Genomic DNA, 17,928 nt, shown 5'->3' on the forward strand with positions numbered 1-17,928 from the left:
TTCAGACATGGCCATATGCAAATCTGTTAGGTTGTCAGCAGCTTAATAATAAAAGAAAAAAACACTAATCTCGAATATCGGCCAGCAGGGACGATGGTGAGTAAAGGGGCCTCCCTACTCCCCTGGACACAACCCCCCACAGAGTAATACACACTACTATGAAAGGGAGCACCCCGGCGAAAAGGGAAGGGGTCATAAAAACTAAGATGGCTATGTTGCTGGCGCCTTATGACTGAGTCTGGTCGGGGGTTCTGAACATCTCCACTGATCTCTTTATGTATGAATACTGTATAAAAAGGAAGAGAGATGTGTATAAGAGACTAAACAGCAAAGTATACAAACAGGCGTGACTTGTGGAATTAATGATTCATTCACTCACTGTGTTCACATATGCTGTATGCTTTTCCCAAACCCCATCCTGAAGATACAACTCTTTCATAAAGTCAATGCCAACGACCAGGAACCAGGATAGATCAGAATCAAATGTCTCTACGTTTGTTAGTACATAGGTTTGAAGTAGAGACTCCCCGATATGGCAGAGTTTAGGCAAACCAACTTCCACCCAGGCAATGCCCCCCAAACATTTGACCTACAGCTTACAAAAGTACAGGAGCAGAAACACAACCTTATGGAGAGAACAGCACCTCACCGCTGTCTGGAATCACAGTGAAAAGTGTGCATAGTTTTGGTCTGAGACCCCAAGAAAAACAACATTACGAAATGTTTAAGACTCACCAGCTGCTGTTTACTCACAGCACGAGTGCGTGTTTGTAGTTCCCAAAGCCAAAATGCACCCACTGGGTTTCAGTTCACTGCAGAAGTGCTTGCCAATAATCTGCGCGGAACCTCTAGTGCATAGGAAAAGAAATTAATGTCACAGAACTCAGGGAAGCGTTCCAACGATTTTACCTGACCAAGACTGAAATATCTTCTAACTCCCCGTCCGGGAGTCAAAAACCAAGGCGTCTGGCTGGAAAAGAGCAACGCCATGATCTACGGAGTTTTCAGGCAGAAAAGAGCAACGCTGTGCTCTTCGAAGTTTTCCTGGCAGGAAAGAGCAACGCCGTGCTCTACGGAGTTTTCAGGCAGAATAGAGCAACGCTGTGCTCTTCGAAGTTTTCCTGGCAGGAAAGAGAAATGCCGTGCTCTACGGGGTTGCCTCGATGCAAGCGAGGGCCAAAACAAGCCACAGAGAAACCAGCAATCCAGCGGTGACAAATCTTCTGCTACGTAATCCGATTCCAGGCAAGATTGTCATGCCCCTTCCTCAGGAAGAGGAGGTGCTTTATAGCAGCCATTTGTACCAGGGAAGCTAATCCAGTAGTTCATACGACATCCAAATGGCTTCTGGGGGATGTAGTGTTTCTGGCGCCTAACGCAGTCAGACCTGTGTACATTCATACATGAGAGGGAAACACTGCGCGTGTGTGTTCTCCCTGTTCTATCTCTCCGCCAATGTAGCATGCTCATGACAAAAACCCCTCTCGAGGACCGCTGACTCGGCGGCCGCACGGGTTTACCAGGATATTCTATATGGAAGTGTTCCAATAAATCAGGGCAGTGGAGATTTTGAACAGGCCCATGTTCTGTCTTCCACCCCAAAACCTTTCCAATCAACTAGATACTGTACTCGCTCCCTCACCACCTTGGAATCTTGGAGCTTGTGTACCTCATACTCTTCTTAACCATCAATGTCCACGGAAAGGGGCCTGTCAGGCAACCGCATGCTATCAGGACACGGCTGGAACCGGGACACGTGGAAACAGGGTGGATGTGCCAAGCGCAGGTAAGGACAATCTCATGACCACAGGATTTATGACTTCCTCAATACTATAGGGACCAATATATCTGGGTTTCAGTTTGTCTATCCCCTCGAGGTGTAGGTTTTTTGTGGCCAACCAGACCTTATCCCCCACCTGATAAACGGGTTCTGTGGTTCATTTATTGTCTGCATAGTGTTCTTGTGCTTTTTGTGCGGTTACCAGATGCCATCTGGGATCTATCAACACTGCCCTCAGATGGGCATGATGTTCTTGAATGCTTAGAAGCCTCGACTCTATGGTCCATTCAAAAGGGAGCATGTTGGGATGATGGCCGTAAAGACAGAAGAATGGGGAACAACCTAACGTGGAGTGGTCCGCATTATTGTAGGCGAACTCAGCCATCCAGAGAAGCGTGTACCAATCAATGATGTTTTGTGGATGGTAACTAGTGGAAAGTCTTGCTTCAATGTTCATGGTTTCCCACAACTCTCTTCAAAAACGAGAGGTGAATTGCGGTACCCGGTCTGTTATGAGAACATTGGGCATTCCGTGAGCTCTGACCACATGTTGAAGAAAAACAAGGGCAATTTCTGACGAGGTGGGTAATCGTCTCAATGGAATGAAGTGTCCCATTTTAATCAAATGATCGACCACCACAGGAATAGTGTTGTATCCTTTAGAGGGAGAAATTTCCATGATAAAATCCATGGACAAAGTATGCCAGGACTGTGGGGGGACAGGTATCAGGATATGGTTTTGTGCATCCCCATGTGTCCTCCTAATGTCGAATCATGAGCCAAGCCAACACTTGGGTTTGCAACTGGGTGTTTGGCACGTATAATGTGTGGTAGTGGTTTAACAGTTCTCCTCTCTTTCTTCGATGTTCAGGGTCCTCCTGGATCCATGTTTGGACATCTACATTGGCGAGAGTCACCTTTACATCCTCGAGGAAATCGTGTGATGTAATTAGTGTGAGGGACTTCTCATGGAAGGCCTCTTCAGGGAGTATGGAGGGTGGTTCACAGGTTTTTGGTAGGAAGTCTTCTTCCGGGTCGTCTAGGTGAGACAGGGCATCAGCATTCCCGTTTTGTGGTCCAGGTCGATACTTGATAACGAAATCGTAATCTGAAAAGAAGAGATTCCATTGTAACTGATGCTGTTAGGGCCTTGGCGTTTTTCAGAAATAATAGGTTACGGTGGTCAGTGTAGATCTCAATGGTGTAATGTGCTCCCAAAAGATAGTGCCTCCACTCATCGCAGGCCTGTTTAATGGCCAGCAACTCTTTGTCTGAGACAGAGTAGTTGACTTCACAGGGAGTAGGTTTCTTCAAAAAGTAAGCAACAGGGTGTAGCTGTCCTGTTGTTGGATATCGCTGAGACATCACACCCCCAATGGCATGCTGGGAAGTGTCAGTTTCCAAGATAAAGGGGAGCTGTGTGTCGGGATGCTGCAGAAAGGGAGCCTGAGTGAACCTCTTAATTAGGGTTTGGAATGATCGGTCCGCTTCCTCGCCCCAGATGACTGGGGTGCTTTTTCTTAATAAGCATGAGATGGTATGGGTGATCTTTGAGAAATCCTTCATAAAATGCCGGTAGTAGTTGGCGAACCCTTAGAAGCTTTGCACTGATTTAACATGGTGAGGGGTCTTCCATTGAGTAATCGCCTTCACCTTACTCATGTCCATCTGGAATCCCTGAGCGTTGATTACGTACCCCAGAAAGGCTACTTCTTGGACATGGAACAGGCATTTCTCCAGCTTAGCATATAATGAATGTTGTTGGAGTCTGACCAGAACAGCTTGTACATGAGTAACATGTTCCTGGGGATCGGCTGAATAGATGAGGATGTTGTCTCTATAGACTATACAGAAGGTTTCCAGGAACACCCGAAGTACCTCGTCCATAAAATATTGAAAGGCAGCTGGGGGGTTACAGAGCCCGAAGGGCTTCACTCGATACTTGTAGAGCCCAAACTTCATCAGGAACGCTGTCTTCCACTCATCTCCGCTTTTAACCCACACCAAATGGTAGGCTGCTCTGAGATCTAGCTTTGTGAAATATCGATCCCCTTGAGTTTATCCAGAAGCACAGGTATTTAAGGTAGCGAGTAGCGGTTTTTAATGGTGACTTTGTTGATTGCTCTATAGTCAATACGGTTCCGAAGCTCCTCACAATCCTTCTTAGGTATGAATGGTACCTGCTGCCCATCCAACAAGAGGGTTGTGCAGAGGTTGCCAAGGCATTCCTAAGATGAGACAAAACTGCAGGGGGTCTATGAGGTCAAACTGGATGATCTCAAAATGATCGAAGCTGAACTGCATTATAAGGGGCTCTGTGTAGTATCTTACCGGTCCGGACGTCAGGGCCGTCCCGTCTCCCACCTTTACGTATTTTGGAGTCTTTTTCTTTTCCCAGGGCACTCCGATGGTCTAAGCATATTTCATATCGATATAATTCCCTGTGGCCCCGGAATCCAATAAGGCTGGTGTTCTAAGGGGGTTTCCTGAGTAACCCAAAGAGTGACAGAAACATTGAGATGTGCCACTGCTGGTTGTAATGTATCGGCTATTACTGAAGAGATCGATAATCGTCTGTTACCCAAATCAGTGATCTCATCCTGATCAGGGCTCTTTAGTTTTCCGTCAAGTGTAGCTGTGACATCGCCACTTGGGTCCGAAGAGCACTGGTTCTTTCCGGGACTTTGGTTTGTGCTCGATACTCCTGAATGAAGTGTCCGCCCTTCCCACAGTAGAGGCATAACTTCAGTGCCCGTCTCTTCTCCCTTTCTTCTATTGTGAGAGGACCCCGAAGACCGCCTATCTGCATGGGTTGTGCCCCTTCTAGTAGTTTGGTATGATCTCCGATGGTTGACTTGGGTCTGGAGAACATGAAATGTTTTCCCCCCTGCTTCTGTCTCCCTTTCTTTCTTGCAAGCGATGGTCAAGTTGCACGGTAAGCCTGATAATCTGTTCACAAGGGTGAGGCAACTGTACCACCTGTGAAAGGACGTCCTATAGTTCTCAATGCCAATCGGTTTCTACTATAAGATGATTGAACGTGGGTATGTACGTCAGCTCCTGATCCAAGGACATCATATGGGATTTTCTGTCAAACAATTTTCTAATTTCTAAGAAAAAGTCTGTAAACCTTGCTTTCTCACCCTAAGGATGCCAGGTATGCGCAGATGGGAGCCCTGCGCTCACTGTGCTAATGGAATCAAGCTATCCTAGCCGAAGAGTGGTGAAACCCCGAAACAGGTCCTAGGATGCTTGTTTCTGGTCCAGGGAGGACCTGGCTTGGCAGTTCGGGCTGGACTGTTCCCATGAGGCACAGGGTCAAGACTGATTTGCATATGGCATAGTCTAAACTTGGGTGGCATGGTGAGCAAAAGAATGATGGATTTAACCCAGATCTCTTGACTGATTTTTTCTGCATTCCGTCCATCAATTGTGTGTCTTTTGCATATCAAAGCAACAATCTCTGCAGCTTGAGCCAATTGGTAGGGACCTGTGATTTTTCTACTACCATACACAGTGTGCTGATAGTGTAAGCCACAGTTGTAGTGCCATCTGGTATTTAAAACAAGAGCCATTCACATATAGTTCCCCTTGTTGGTCAGATAAGGGAACATCAGTAAGGTCTACCCGTCCTTTCATCTCTTTTACTGTCAAGAAGCTACAGTCATGTTTATCAATCTCATCATTCTAAGAATGGACGGGCTGTAACGTGGCTGGGTTTAGAGTGGCACATCTTTTAATCTTGATGTGTTTTGCAAACGATGTCAATTCATAACCTGGCAAACATGCACTGGTGAGGAGCTGTGTCTTTGTCTCATTCAAAAGTGTATCCACAGCATGGGGTGACTCGGGTCACTCATGACCACCTCTCTGCCTTCTACTAAATGAAGAGTCGGTCAGACAGTAGACAATACAAACCAATAACAATTTTATTCAAAGTTTGCTCAGAGTGGAGCCCTGTCTGTCCAGTAGCTAAGACTGCTGCAGAGAGAGTCTGAGTTCAGCAAGCATAACTATACATTATGTACATTTCAGAACCAATGAAGACACACCCACCATGGAATTTTCCAGAAAAACGCAGTTGAACAGTAAAGTACAATACGTTTTTCGATCACAATACAATATGGCGCTGGTACGAAAAATGGCACCGTTAATGGTAACTTACCTAAAATCATTACAAAACCATAATTTTCGTGCTAACACCGCAATGGCTGTATGAATGTGTTTATGAGTGGGTCCCTTAGAGTGGCACAATACATGCTGCAGTCCTTAGGGGCCCTCTCTTGTTCTCATGCCCTCGGTGCCACATACTGGGGACTTACAGGGGTGCTTAGATCCTTGGCAATTGGTTTACAATTAGACATATACTTGATTTAAGTGAAAGAGCACTGGCACTGGGAGTGACCATGTCAAAAAGAGGCAATTTCCTACAGATGGTAGCAGTCCCCCTTCTCGCTAAAATGAACTTAGTTTGCATGATGAAATAGTGACAGGGTGACATAAGAGTAGTCAATTCTAGAACTGACAAAACTTACGTGACATGATGCAGCCAGTGGGTTGTCCTCAAAAAGTCGACCATTGAGCGCACAAAATATTACGTGCTCTAGGTCGCCTAAGAGCTGTCTTCTGATTTTGTTTAGCTTGATGGTTCCAGTTAGGCTTTGGGATGGGATATCCCAGTTTAAGGGCTGCACTGCTATAAGTTTGTCTTCAGTGGAAGACCCAGGAATATGTACATTATAGTCACCTGACACCCCAAGATCCGTTTCATACGGCCAAATATCAATCTTCTTTGTTTTCTACATGCTCCCAAAGCAGTAGTTTGATTTTGTATATCTAATGACCTTTGCAACTTGGCTGCTGGGGGAATTTTTCATATTTTCTGTTGGGGACTGCCCGGTGTTTCCTGGTAAATAGGGCAGCGTGTTTGAAGTACTTACATCTATATCCACAACTTTGTCAGAACATGCGCTTAAGGTTTCTGTAGGTGGAGGCGGGGGGCCACAACAGGTGGAAAAAGGAGGGACAGTGGGAAGGAGCCACCCTCCTATAAATATAGCTGGTTGACCTTTATTTTGGCAGACAGAATACTCTGTAACATTTGTGGTGGATTATCCTGAACACTAAACTCTAAATGCCTGATCCACAAAGGAGAGTTGCACATTTGAGTAACTTTACACTTTGAGCAAGTTAACTACTTTTCAACATTCACAAACTCTGAGCATTGGCAAAAGCATTGGCAAAGCTAATACATATTGTCAATGCCAGATCCATTGATGTTCTCAATTATTTTTGAAACCATGCAGTACAGCTGTGCATTTATTGTGCAGCACAATTGGGAGTGCTTTGAAATGGCTAGAGTTGATCACGTCATAGCACTTTTCTTTTATTTCATCCATGCTTGATACCACCTGTATTGCTTTATAATATAACATGGACAAACCTAATCGATTTCACATAGGAGGGACCTATTGGATTTGCCAATGATAGTTGTGGTGGGGATGGCACTGATAGTAAGAAGGTGTTGCTTAATTCACTGGAGTACAATCTGTGGATTAGTATTGCATCCCTACAAACTAAATCCTGAGTTATTGGAAATCCAGCAACGATAATTATCACCAGTTTATATTGGAAGAGGAAATTAATCTCTTAATTTGTGAACCTGGTTTCCTTTCAAACCATTTAAAAAAATGGTACCTATAGATGAGGAATAAAACATCTATTTATCACAAGCCTCTCAGGCCTCTGTACATGCTTTAATATATTACATTTGATCCCAGATTTCTTCTTTTAACTTAAAAGTGCAGTACAAAATAGTTTTTCGAGGAATCAGTTGGTGCTACTGTATTTTTCCACTTTTTTAGTGAATGGAATTGTGACTGCACAACAAAGCGTTGTGTGTCGTATACTTTTTTTTTCCCAACCATCTGTTGTGATGGGGTAGATGAAATGAAGGTGGGTTGGGGGTTGAAACAGGGACAGTTGGAAGAAAATAGGGATGTGGCTGGTTAGGAGCTCAGGATACAGTGAAGGTAGTGGGATGGAGGTATGGAGAAAATCAAAATAAATGGGGATGGGATAAAAGCATAAAAGATGACGGAATAAAATACATACTAACAGAATCACAGAGTGAGCAGAAGATGGAAATCAGAAGAGCTCTATCCACACTAAATTAAGCTGTGCATGGTCCATGAGCCACGGAAAGAAAAGAAAGTGACAAATGTCAAGTGCTGCCCAATTAGAATACAGCAAAGAGTGATAATCAATCAAACAGCATTTGTAGAGTGTAACACTGTCACTCCTAGGGGAATCTGGGCGCTGCATCTCTGTTGAAGAGCTAGGCCTTGAGTCTCTTTCTGAAGTCTGTAACTGGAGGGGAAGGTTATTCCACGTCTTGGCAGGGATGTGGGAGAAGGAGCGGCCACGGCTATGGCTGCGACAGACGCAGGCAGTGTGTGCGAGTCCGAGTGAAGAGGAGCAAAGGTATCTACAGGGTTGGTGGAAAGTCAGTCTGTGGTTGATGTAGGCAGGTCCTAGGTCATGGAGGACTTTGTAGGAATGCTTGAGGATCTTGAAATTATATCTCTTCTAGATGCAGAGCTAGTGGAGATCACTCAATTGGGGGGCGATGTAAGTACATTTGGGGAGGTCCCGGTTGAGTATGACTGCAGTGTTCTTTATGATCTGGAGTTTCCTGAAGAGCTAGGTGGAGAGGCTGGTGTAGAAGGCATTGCTGTAGTCTAGGTGACTGGTGACAAGGGCCTGCATGATGGTCTTTCTAGTGTTGTTTGTGATCCACCTGAAGATTCTGCAGAACAAGCGGATTGTGTGGAAGCTGTAGGAGGAATCTGCATTGTAATGTAATGTAATGTATAGGCATTTATATAGCGCACTACTTACCCGGAGGGTCCCAAGGCGCTTCGACCGCTGCGAAACCCTTCCTGGCTTCCCTGAGAGATGGTCCCTTAATGGGTATCTCCAGGGTGAGACCAGGCATCCCCGGCGGTCTGGTGGGGCCATTAGTGAAGATGAGGCAAGCTAATGCCCAGAGTTGCCGAGTGTGATCGCTGATCAGAGTGGGCACCGAGACGAGAGAATTATCGAGTCCACTGACCCTGGTCCAGAAACCTGCCGCGCCGGGAATCGAACCCTGGTCCCGGGCCGTCCTCTGCTCTCGGGTCTGCCGCCTCTAACCAGTGAGCCACACTGTGCTGTTGAGGTAAATGCTGAGGTTGCGTGTATGGTTTGTCAATGTTGATGTAGGTCTAAGCTTTGCAGGATTGCAGCTGTGGTCCCAAGTGGACGTGCTTTTCCAGAAATCAGAACTTCAGTTTTGTCGGAGGTGGGCTGGAGGCAGTTGTCTCTCATCCCGAAGGCTATCTTAGTCATAGCATTCCAGACGTTGGTTTTGGAGTTGGTGGGGTCCTCAGTGAGCGAGAGGATCAGCTGAGTGTCATCTACCTAGGAGATTATATTGAGTCTGTGGCATCTGACGATGTCTCTAAGTGGGATCATGTAGCTGTTGTACAGGGTGGGCTGAGGGATGATCCTTGTGGTACGCCACATATGATGTCTTTGGATAAGGAAGTGAATGGAGGCAGTCAGGTGATCTGTGTGCACCCTGTAAGGAAGGAGGAAATCTACTTGAGGGCGTACATGCCTAAGTTGTAGAGTCTGTTGGTGAGGGGATTGTGGGAGATGGTGCTGAACACCATGAAGAGGTTGAGTCAGATCAGTGTTCCAAATTCTTCACAGTCAAGAAGTGTCCTGCTGTCATCTGTGGCAGGAATCAGCACAGTGTCAGTGTAGTGGTTGGCACAGAAACCAGATTGTGACTCGTCCAGTAGGTGATTTTGTTCCAGGAATTCGGTAAGCTTCTGGTTGATGGCTTTCTTGAGTAGTTTGGCTGGGTAGGGGAACAGGGAGATCAGCCTGTAACTTTTTTAGTACGCTGGGGTTGGTGGAGGCTTTCTTTAGGAGGGGTTTGATGTCTGAGTGTTTCCTTATGTCTGGGAAGGTTGCTGTGGAATTGGAAATGTTGAAGATGCTGGTGGGTAGCACACTGATTGGATTCATTTTGAGGTTGTAGAGGAGATGGAGCAGGGGACCGTAGGCACCCTAGAATGGATGGAAGTCATTACGGCTGAGGTGGTCAGGGCAGTGAGCCGAGACCAGGTGGTAATGGTTCACCTAATGATTGCTTGTTGGTAGGGATAATTGGGGGTTGAGGGTGGTGGGTTAGAGGTTGAAGTTGTAGATGTTGGTGATCTTGCTATTCAAGTAGTTGGAGCCAGTGTTGCAAAGTTCTTGGCAGGGGTGGATAGTGTTCTCTATGGTTGTTGAGTTGGGGAATTCTTTGAATATTGTGAAGAGTTCCTTTTGAGTGGTTGGCCACAGAATCAATTCAGTGGTGATGGCTGCCTTCTTGGGTTCTTTAATGTGCCAGTGATAGGTGCTGCTGTTCTGTCTTCTGGGTTCTTGTTGGTGCGCCAATGTTTCTCAAGTTGGTGGTAGTTGCTCTTGGTGGTCCTGAATTCTGGGGTGTACCAGCTGGCCTGTTTGGAGGACTTGTTGGATATAGGGGCGGCTTTGTCAATCCTGCTGATGATCCAGGCAGGCAAGTTCTAAACAGCCTGGCACAGGTCTGTTAAGGTCTCGGGTTGGGAAGTGGTGGGGGCCCATGACCACTGAGTTTTGGTGCCCTTGATCCATCTGCAGTGGGGGATATCTAGGGCCTCGTGATGGCAAGCAGGAAGCTGGTGATGGTGTCACCAGTCCAGGTGAGTTCTGAAATGAAATTAAATAACATTTATCAAATGCATGGTTACCTGGAGGCATCCCAGGCTGGTCCCTTAATGTGGCCCGTTGGTTAAGAATGCAAAGGAGGACCTCCTTAACTGTACAATGCTGCCTCTGAACCCCCTGGGGAGGGTGACCCTGTTTAAAATGATTCCTTTACATCCTACAGAATGCCCCCTTCTGTTTTTCCAGGGCATTGTTCAGGGAGCTGGACAGTCTAACCACAAAGTTTCTCTGGAGAGGAGGACGGTCCCTCATGGCTCTGTCGACCTGCCAGATTCCTTCTTATGATGGCGGTATGGGGATGACACATTTGTATCTGTATTTCTTGGTGGTGTGTCTACTGGTTATCCATGAGTGGTTCAATGAGGGCTGGTCGGATCCAGCCCATAGGCTTGAACTGAGTGAACTGTGGCTCACGGACATCTTGACCATGATATATGGGGGGGCCATTCCGACCCGAACGCTGGATGTGACACGCTCTATGTTGTTGGCCTGGCGGGCATTATTCCTGCACACCGGATGGACGGGGAATTTGACCCAATATACTCCCCTCTGGCAGAGGTTTTGCTCCGGGAGGTTAGTGGATTGCGAGGGTTCAGAACCCGGGACCTTATTGGCATCTCCCAGCTAGGGGACGTATGGACAAGGGGATATATGCTGTTCTTCCAGGAGCTCCAAACTCGCTACTCCCTACATTTATCCCAGTTTTATAAATATTTGCAACTGAGACATGCCCTCCACATGCATATTATGGACGACATGAGGCTCCCTGAATACAGTCCCACTGAGGTCCAAACGATGTTGGGAGATTTAGGAAGGGGGGGTTTCTCGTATGTACCCCACTCTCATTAACAACACTCCCACATCCTTAGAGAAGTTGAGGGATCAATGGGTGGATTGGGAGGGCCTCCTTGATGAGGTGGACTGTTGTGATGCCTTAATGGCCCCCAGAATAGTCACTGTTTCGGCCAAACTCAAGGTGGTTCAGCTCTACTATTTAAATGCTGCGTATCTCACTCCCCTGCACCTGAATAGAGCGGTTTTGCACCATGTGCAAGATGTAAGCATGCCCCAGCCGACTTCCTCCATATGGTTTGGTTGTGGCTCCACCTGGATCAGTTTTAGGGATCCATTGGAGTGGAGATAACAGAGGCATTTGGCTGGGAGGTTCCTCACGACCCACGTCACTCTTTGCTGGGGATCACTAATGGTCTGGATGGGCCCAGGAATGAAAAGTTGTTTTTCAACACAGCTATGATGGTGGCCCAGCTGGACATTGCATCGACCTGGTTAAGCCCTGACCCACCCACCCTGGAGAGGTGGTGAAGAGGGGTGGACTGGTGTGCGACCCAAGAGAATGCCCTTTATAAAGCTAAGAGATGTGTTAAGAAATACCGTAGAGTGTGGGGGAAGTGGTTGGGGAATGTGGAGGGTCTGGCTTGACCTGGTTCAAATTCCATCTATGCACTTTATGGGGAACGTGAGTGGGGTATATAGTGCTTGTGCGAATGAACTGATACTTGTGATTTCCGTGTATTGGCTGAATTGTTCATGTGTTTTGAAAATCAATAAAAATATATATATATATATTTCCATAGTTTACTGAAATATGAAATTGAATTAAAATTATTTGCTGACATTTAAAAAATAAAAACACCTTACAAAACATTTTTTGCATGTGTATTTATCATTTTTAGGAGGGTTGTAAAGTGAATTAAAATAATTTTAATTATTGTTAATACAATGCATTGTTACATTATTAAAGAGACTATTAACATATTTTATAAGAAACATGCACTATATTTGTAAATATGTATTACATTAATGAGTGTTATTTATATTTATGACTATTTTTATTAATTTATTTTCATTTAAAAGCATTTCCTTTGAGGTTTCCTTTTAACTCCCCCTTTTGTTATTTGCTGGTGGCGGATGTTGCAGTACCAATGGTTGGCCATGTACTATGGTGGATTTACTACAGCTTTTTTTGTGTTTTAGTAGTTACTTGCACTTGAGGCCCTATATTATATAGCAAATGTTGTTATGCTACATGGATTCAGCCCAGTTTATCCTGATGTTCTTTGTTGACAACTACAATCAGCTCTAACTAAAGATACGTTTTTTGGGATTTAAAGTCAGAGATGTGTAGCCTCATTTCATTCTCAGGGTTGTGCCAAAGTTCATCTCACATTGCTCACCTCGTATCTTTCTTTTTGCAGATCAGTTATGGGGCTCAGAACCCTGTACTCAGTGACAGAGTGAGGTTTCCATCCTTATACCGGACTGTCCCAACTGAGCTCTCCTTCTACATTGGAACTGCTCAGTTGTTAAAACATTTTGGATGGACCTGGGTGGGGGTCCTGACCACGGATGATGACAGCGGAGAGCTAGCGCTGCGAGAACTGAGGAACGTGATTGGTCAGGTCGGAGGCTGCATCGAGTTCTCTTATATGATTCCCGCTTATGTTTCTAGCTCTGACCCACTAAACCTGTGGACAGTCATGGAGGCTGTTAGGACCTCCACCGCACAGGTGATCATTCTCTACTGCAGTACAGTGAACGCTGCCCATTATTTCTCCTACAATGATTGGAGGACATTGCCTCCTAAAACTTGGATTTTGTCAGAGGCTATCTCTAATTTTGTCAACGTTGGATTCACCTTACATTTATTCAATGGAAGTCTGGCATTTTCGATCCAAAAAAAAGAAATTATGGGATTTAGAGATTTTCTCCATGGCGTCACCCCATGGAAGTTTCCAGGTGACACAGCCCTGGCTAATTTATGGGAGCTCGGGTTCAGGTGTCTTTTAATGGAAAGAAATAAAATAAATGTGACTGCCGATTCATCTAATGACTACTGCTTAGGAAACGAGACATTTAAAATGTTGAAGGAATATCACAAAACTAACTACAGTCTGATCCATACTGTTCATACTGCTGTCTACGTATTGGCACATGCCTTACATAACATATATTCATCAGACTCCAGACCAGGAACAGGAAGTGAAGCTTGGAGCTCAATGAAGAAACTGAAACGGTGGGAGGTAAAATCTAGCTCTTCAATCCTTTTCCCACCATCTTTCACTACTTTGAATCTCTTCCCAACACAATTTGGAGGTGTTGGACACGTTATCATCTTCAGAGAGTATATTTCAATATCTTAGGGCCCGGGTAACGGTCATCAGGTCCCAGGAAACCAACTTAGAGTCTCTTCTTTACCTTGTTCCATGCTGCCTAGGGGGAGAGATAAAAGCCTTCTAAGCACGGCCCCTTCTAATCTGTCCCATGTTGGATCAAGGGAAAATACCTCTTCCCAATACAGGCCCAACAAGGGATCTTCCCTTCGTAAGTCTTTGTTAGTGAAATATGGGTAAGCCCCTTCAAATCTACTAATACCTATTGATTTATTTCTGTATGTGAACTTGCTGAGCCATTCATCCGCCTTTAACCTGTTCTCACATCGGCCCATTGATGAGTCTGCAGAACCTCACACACAGAATCACAACCAGTGAAGCATCTCTTTCAATCAAGGATGGCCAGATGGCCTGTATTTGCAAATGCTTGTGGGTACTTGATGCCAAGTTGTGGCCTTTGTGGTTCAGCACAGATGGCTCACTGTAGGTTTCACAGCTCCAACAGGTCTCGGTCATTCAAGGTTGGCCATATGCCCTGACTACACCAATGCTTGTTGGCATTTGATGCCGAATTGTGGCCGCTGCGCTTCAGCACACAGGGCTCACTGTAGGCTTTCCAACTCTCACATATCTCTTTCATTAAAGGATGTCCTGATGCACTGCCTTTGCCAATGATTCTTTGTACTTGATGCCGGGCTGCGGTCTCTGTGGTTCAGCACAGAGGACTCACCCTAGACTTTACAGCTCTCACACATTTCTTTCATTCAGGGATGGCAGATATCCTGGCTTTGCCAATGTTTATTTGTGCTGGATGTGAGTTGCAGCCTTGGTGGTTCAGCACAAATGAATCACTGTAGACTTTACAGCCCTCACACATCTCTTTCATTCAACGATGGCAGATTTCCTGGCTCACAAATGCTTGTTTGTACTTAATGTTGAGTTCTGGCGGATCTGCCAGGTTCTGGTGAATTATCACCGAGGGCGCACCATAGACTTTCCAATTCTCACTCATCTCTTTCATTTAATGATGAGCAGATGTCCTGGCTTTGCCATGGCTTGTTTGTACTTGATGCCGGGCTGTGGCCTCTGTGGTTCAGCACAGAGGGCTCACCATAGGACTTTCCAACTCTCACTCATCTCTTTAATTTAATGATCACCACATGTCCTGGCTTTGCCATGGCTTGTTTGTACTTAAAGCAGAGTTGTGGCCTCGGGGTTCAGCACATCAGGTTCACAATAGACTTCACAGCTTTCTCATGTGTTTGACATTCCAGTTTGGCCAGATGTCCTGGATTCACCAATGCTTGTTTGTTCTGGATACAGAGTTGTGGCCTGTGTGGTTTAGCACAGAGGGCTCACCGTTGGGCTTTACAGCTCTCACATGTCTCTTTCATTCAAGGATGGCCAGATGTTCTGGCTTAGCCAATGCTTGATTGTAGGTGATGCTGAGTTGTCGCCTCTACGGCTCAGCACAGAGGGCTCACTGTAGGTTCCACAGCTCTCATGCATCTTTTTCTTTCAAGGATTTCCAGATGTTCTGGGTTAGCCAATGCTTGATTGTACTTGATGCCACCTTGTGGCCTCTGCGGCTCAGCCCAGAGGGCTCACCGTAGGCTCCAGAGCTCTCACAAATCTCTTTCATTCAAGGATGGCAGATTTCCTGGCTTTGCCAATGCTTGCTTGTACTTGATGCTGAGTTGTGTACTCTGTGGTTCAGCACAGAGGGCTCACTCTAGGCTTCACAGCTCTCACATGACACGAGGCACAGCTTCTACTCCTGGGGTATTCCAAGACTCTCTTCAGGAGCTGCAGGGAGCTCTGCCTCTGACAGTCATTGTCTTGGGAGGGCTCCAGTGTCACTTCCTGGTATTGGGTTTCATGAGTGACACCTTCTGGTGGTGAATGTTAAGGAACAGCCTAGTGGAAATGTTTTACCTGTGATGCCTTGTGATGTTGTAAATGCCACTCTCTGACTTTAGATGTTAAGGATGTTTCCAGTGGGCAGCACTGGTGTCTTTCGATCAGCAGCTCCTTTCCCTGGGAGTTTTGATCAGCAGCTCCTTTCTACCCGCGAGCTTGGATCAGTAGCTCCTCTCTCCCTGGGATGTTGGATCAGCCGCTTCTCTCCTGAGGGGTTTGAATCAACAGCTCCTCTCTCCCTGGGAGTTTGAATCAACAGCTCCTCTCTCCCTGGGAGTTTGAGTCAACAGCTCCTCTCTCCCTGGGAGTTTGAGTCAACAGCTCCTCTCTCCCTGGGAGTTTGGATCAGCCGCTTCTCTCCTGAGGGGTTTGAATCAACAGCTCCTCTCTCCCTGGGAGTTTGAATCAACAGCTCCTCTCTCCCTGGGAGTTTGGATCAGCCGCTCCTCTCCCTCGGAGTTTGGATCAGCCGCTTCTCTCCTGAGGGGTTTGAATCAACAGTTCCTCTCTCCCTGGGAGTTTGAATCAACAGCTCCTCTCTCCCTGGGAGTTTGGATCAGCCACTCCTCTCCCTCGGAGTTTGGATCAGCCGCTCCTCTCCTGAGGGGTTTGGATCAGCAGCTCTTCTCTCCCTGGGAGTTTGGATCAGCCGCTCCTCTCCTGAGGGGTTTGGATCAGCAGCTCCTCTCTCCCTGGGAGTTTGAGTCAACAGCTCCTCTCTCCCTGGGAGTTTGAGTCAACAGCTCCTCTCTCCCTGGGAGTTTGGATCAGCCGCTCCTCTCCTGAGGGGTTTGGATCAACAGCTCCTCTCTCCCTGGGAGTTTGAATCAACAGCTCCTCTCTCCCTAGGAGTTTTGATCAGCCGCTCCTCTCCTGAGGGGGTTTGGATCAACAGCTCCTCTCTCCCTAGGAGTTTGGATCAGCCGCTTCTCTCCTGAGGGGTTTGGATCAACAGCTCCTCTCTCCCTGGGAGTTTGAGTCAACAGCTCCTCTCTCCCTGGGAGTTTGGATCAGCCGCTCCTCTCCTGAGGGGTTTGGATCAACAGCTCCTCTCTCCCTAGGAGTTTGGATCAGCCGCTCCTCTCCTGAGGGGTTTGGATCAACAGCTCCTCTCTCCCTAGGAGTTTGGATCAGCCGCTCCTCTCCTGAGGTATTTGGATCAGCAGCTCCTCTCTCCCTAGGAGTTTGGATCAGCTGCTCCTCTCCTGAGGGGTTTGGATCAGCCGCTCCTCTCCCGAGGGGTTTGGATCAGCCGCTTCTCTCCTGAGGGGTTTGGATCAACAGCTCCTCTATCCCTGGGAGTTTGAATCAACAGCTCCTCTCTCCCTAGGAGTTTGGATCAGCAGCTCCTCTCTCCCTGGGAGTTTGGATCAACAGCTCCTCTCTCCCTGGGAGTTTGAATCAACAGCTCCTCTCTCCCTAGGAGTTTGGATCAACAGCTCCTCTCTCCCTGGGAGTTTGAATCAACAGCTCCTCTCTCCCTGGGAGTTTGAATCAGCAGCTCCTCTCTCCCTGGGAGTTTGAATCAGCAGCTCCTCTCTCCCTGGGAGTTTGAATCAACAGCTCCTCTCTCCCTGGGAGTTTGAATCAGCAGCTCCTCTCTCCCTGGGAGTTTGAATCAACAGCTCCTCTCTCCCTGGGAGTTTGAATCAACAGCTCCTCTCTCCCTGGGAGTTTTGATCAGCCGCTCCTCTCCTGAGGGGTTTGGATCAGCAGCTCCTCTCTCCCTGGGAGTTTGGATCAGCCGCTCCTCTCCTGAGGGGTTTGGATCAACAGCTCCTCTCTCCCTGGGAGTTTGGATCAGCCGCTCCTCTCCTGAGGGGTTTGGATCAGCAGCTCCTCTCTCCCTTGGAGTTTGGATCAGGCGCTTCTCTCCCGAGGGGTTTGGATCAACAGCTCCTCTCTCCCTGGGAGTTTGAATCAACAGCTCCTCTCTCCCTAGGAGTTTGGATCAGCAGCTCCTCTCTCCCTGGGAGTTTGGATCAACAGCTCCTCTCTCCCTGGGAGTTTGAATCAACAGCTCCTCTCTCCCTAGGAGTTTGGATCAACAGCTCCTCTCTCCCTGGGAGTTTGAATCAACAGCTCCTCTCTCCCTGGGAGTTTGAATCAGCAGCTCCTCTCTCCCTGGGAGTTTGAATCAGCAGCTCCTCTCTCCCTGGGAGTTTGAATCAACAGCTCCTCTCTCCCTGGGAGTTTGAATCAGCAGCTCCTCTCTCCCTGGGAGTTTGAATCAACAGCTCCTCTCTCCCTGGGAGTTTGAATCAACAGCTCCTCTCTCCCTGGGAGTTTGGA

General features: G+C 46.9%; 1 protein-coding gene across 1 annotated transcript in view; it reads left to right on the plus strand.

Moving 5' to 3' along the window:
• LOC147725259 (vomeronasal type-2 receptor 26-like) overlaps positions 1 to 17,928 on the plus strand; it is a 238,976-nt gene that overhangs the window by 84,614 nt on the left and 136,434 nt on the right. The window contains exon 4 of the mRNA XM_086918225.1: positions 12,802 to 13,626. Coding sequence (XP_086774351.1) covers positions 12,802 to 13,626 — 825 coding nt within the window. The remainder of the gene's footprint in view (positions 1 to 12,801; positions 13,627 to 17,928) is intronic.

Source organism: Lissotriton vulgaris, chromosome 4_1, assembly GCF_964263255.1.
Source record: "Lissotriton vulgaris chromosome 4_1, aLisVul1.2, whole genome shotgun sequence".
NCBI classification, from domain to species: Eukaryota; Metazoa; Chordata; class Amphibia; order Caudata; family Salamandridae; genus Lissotriton; species Lissotriton vulgaris.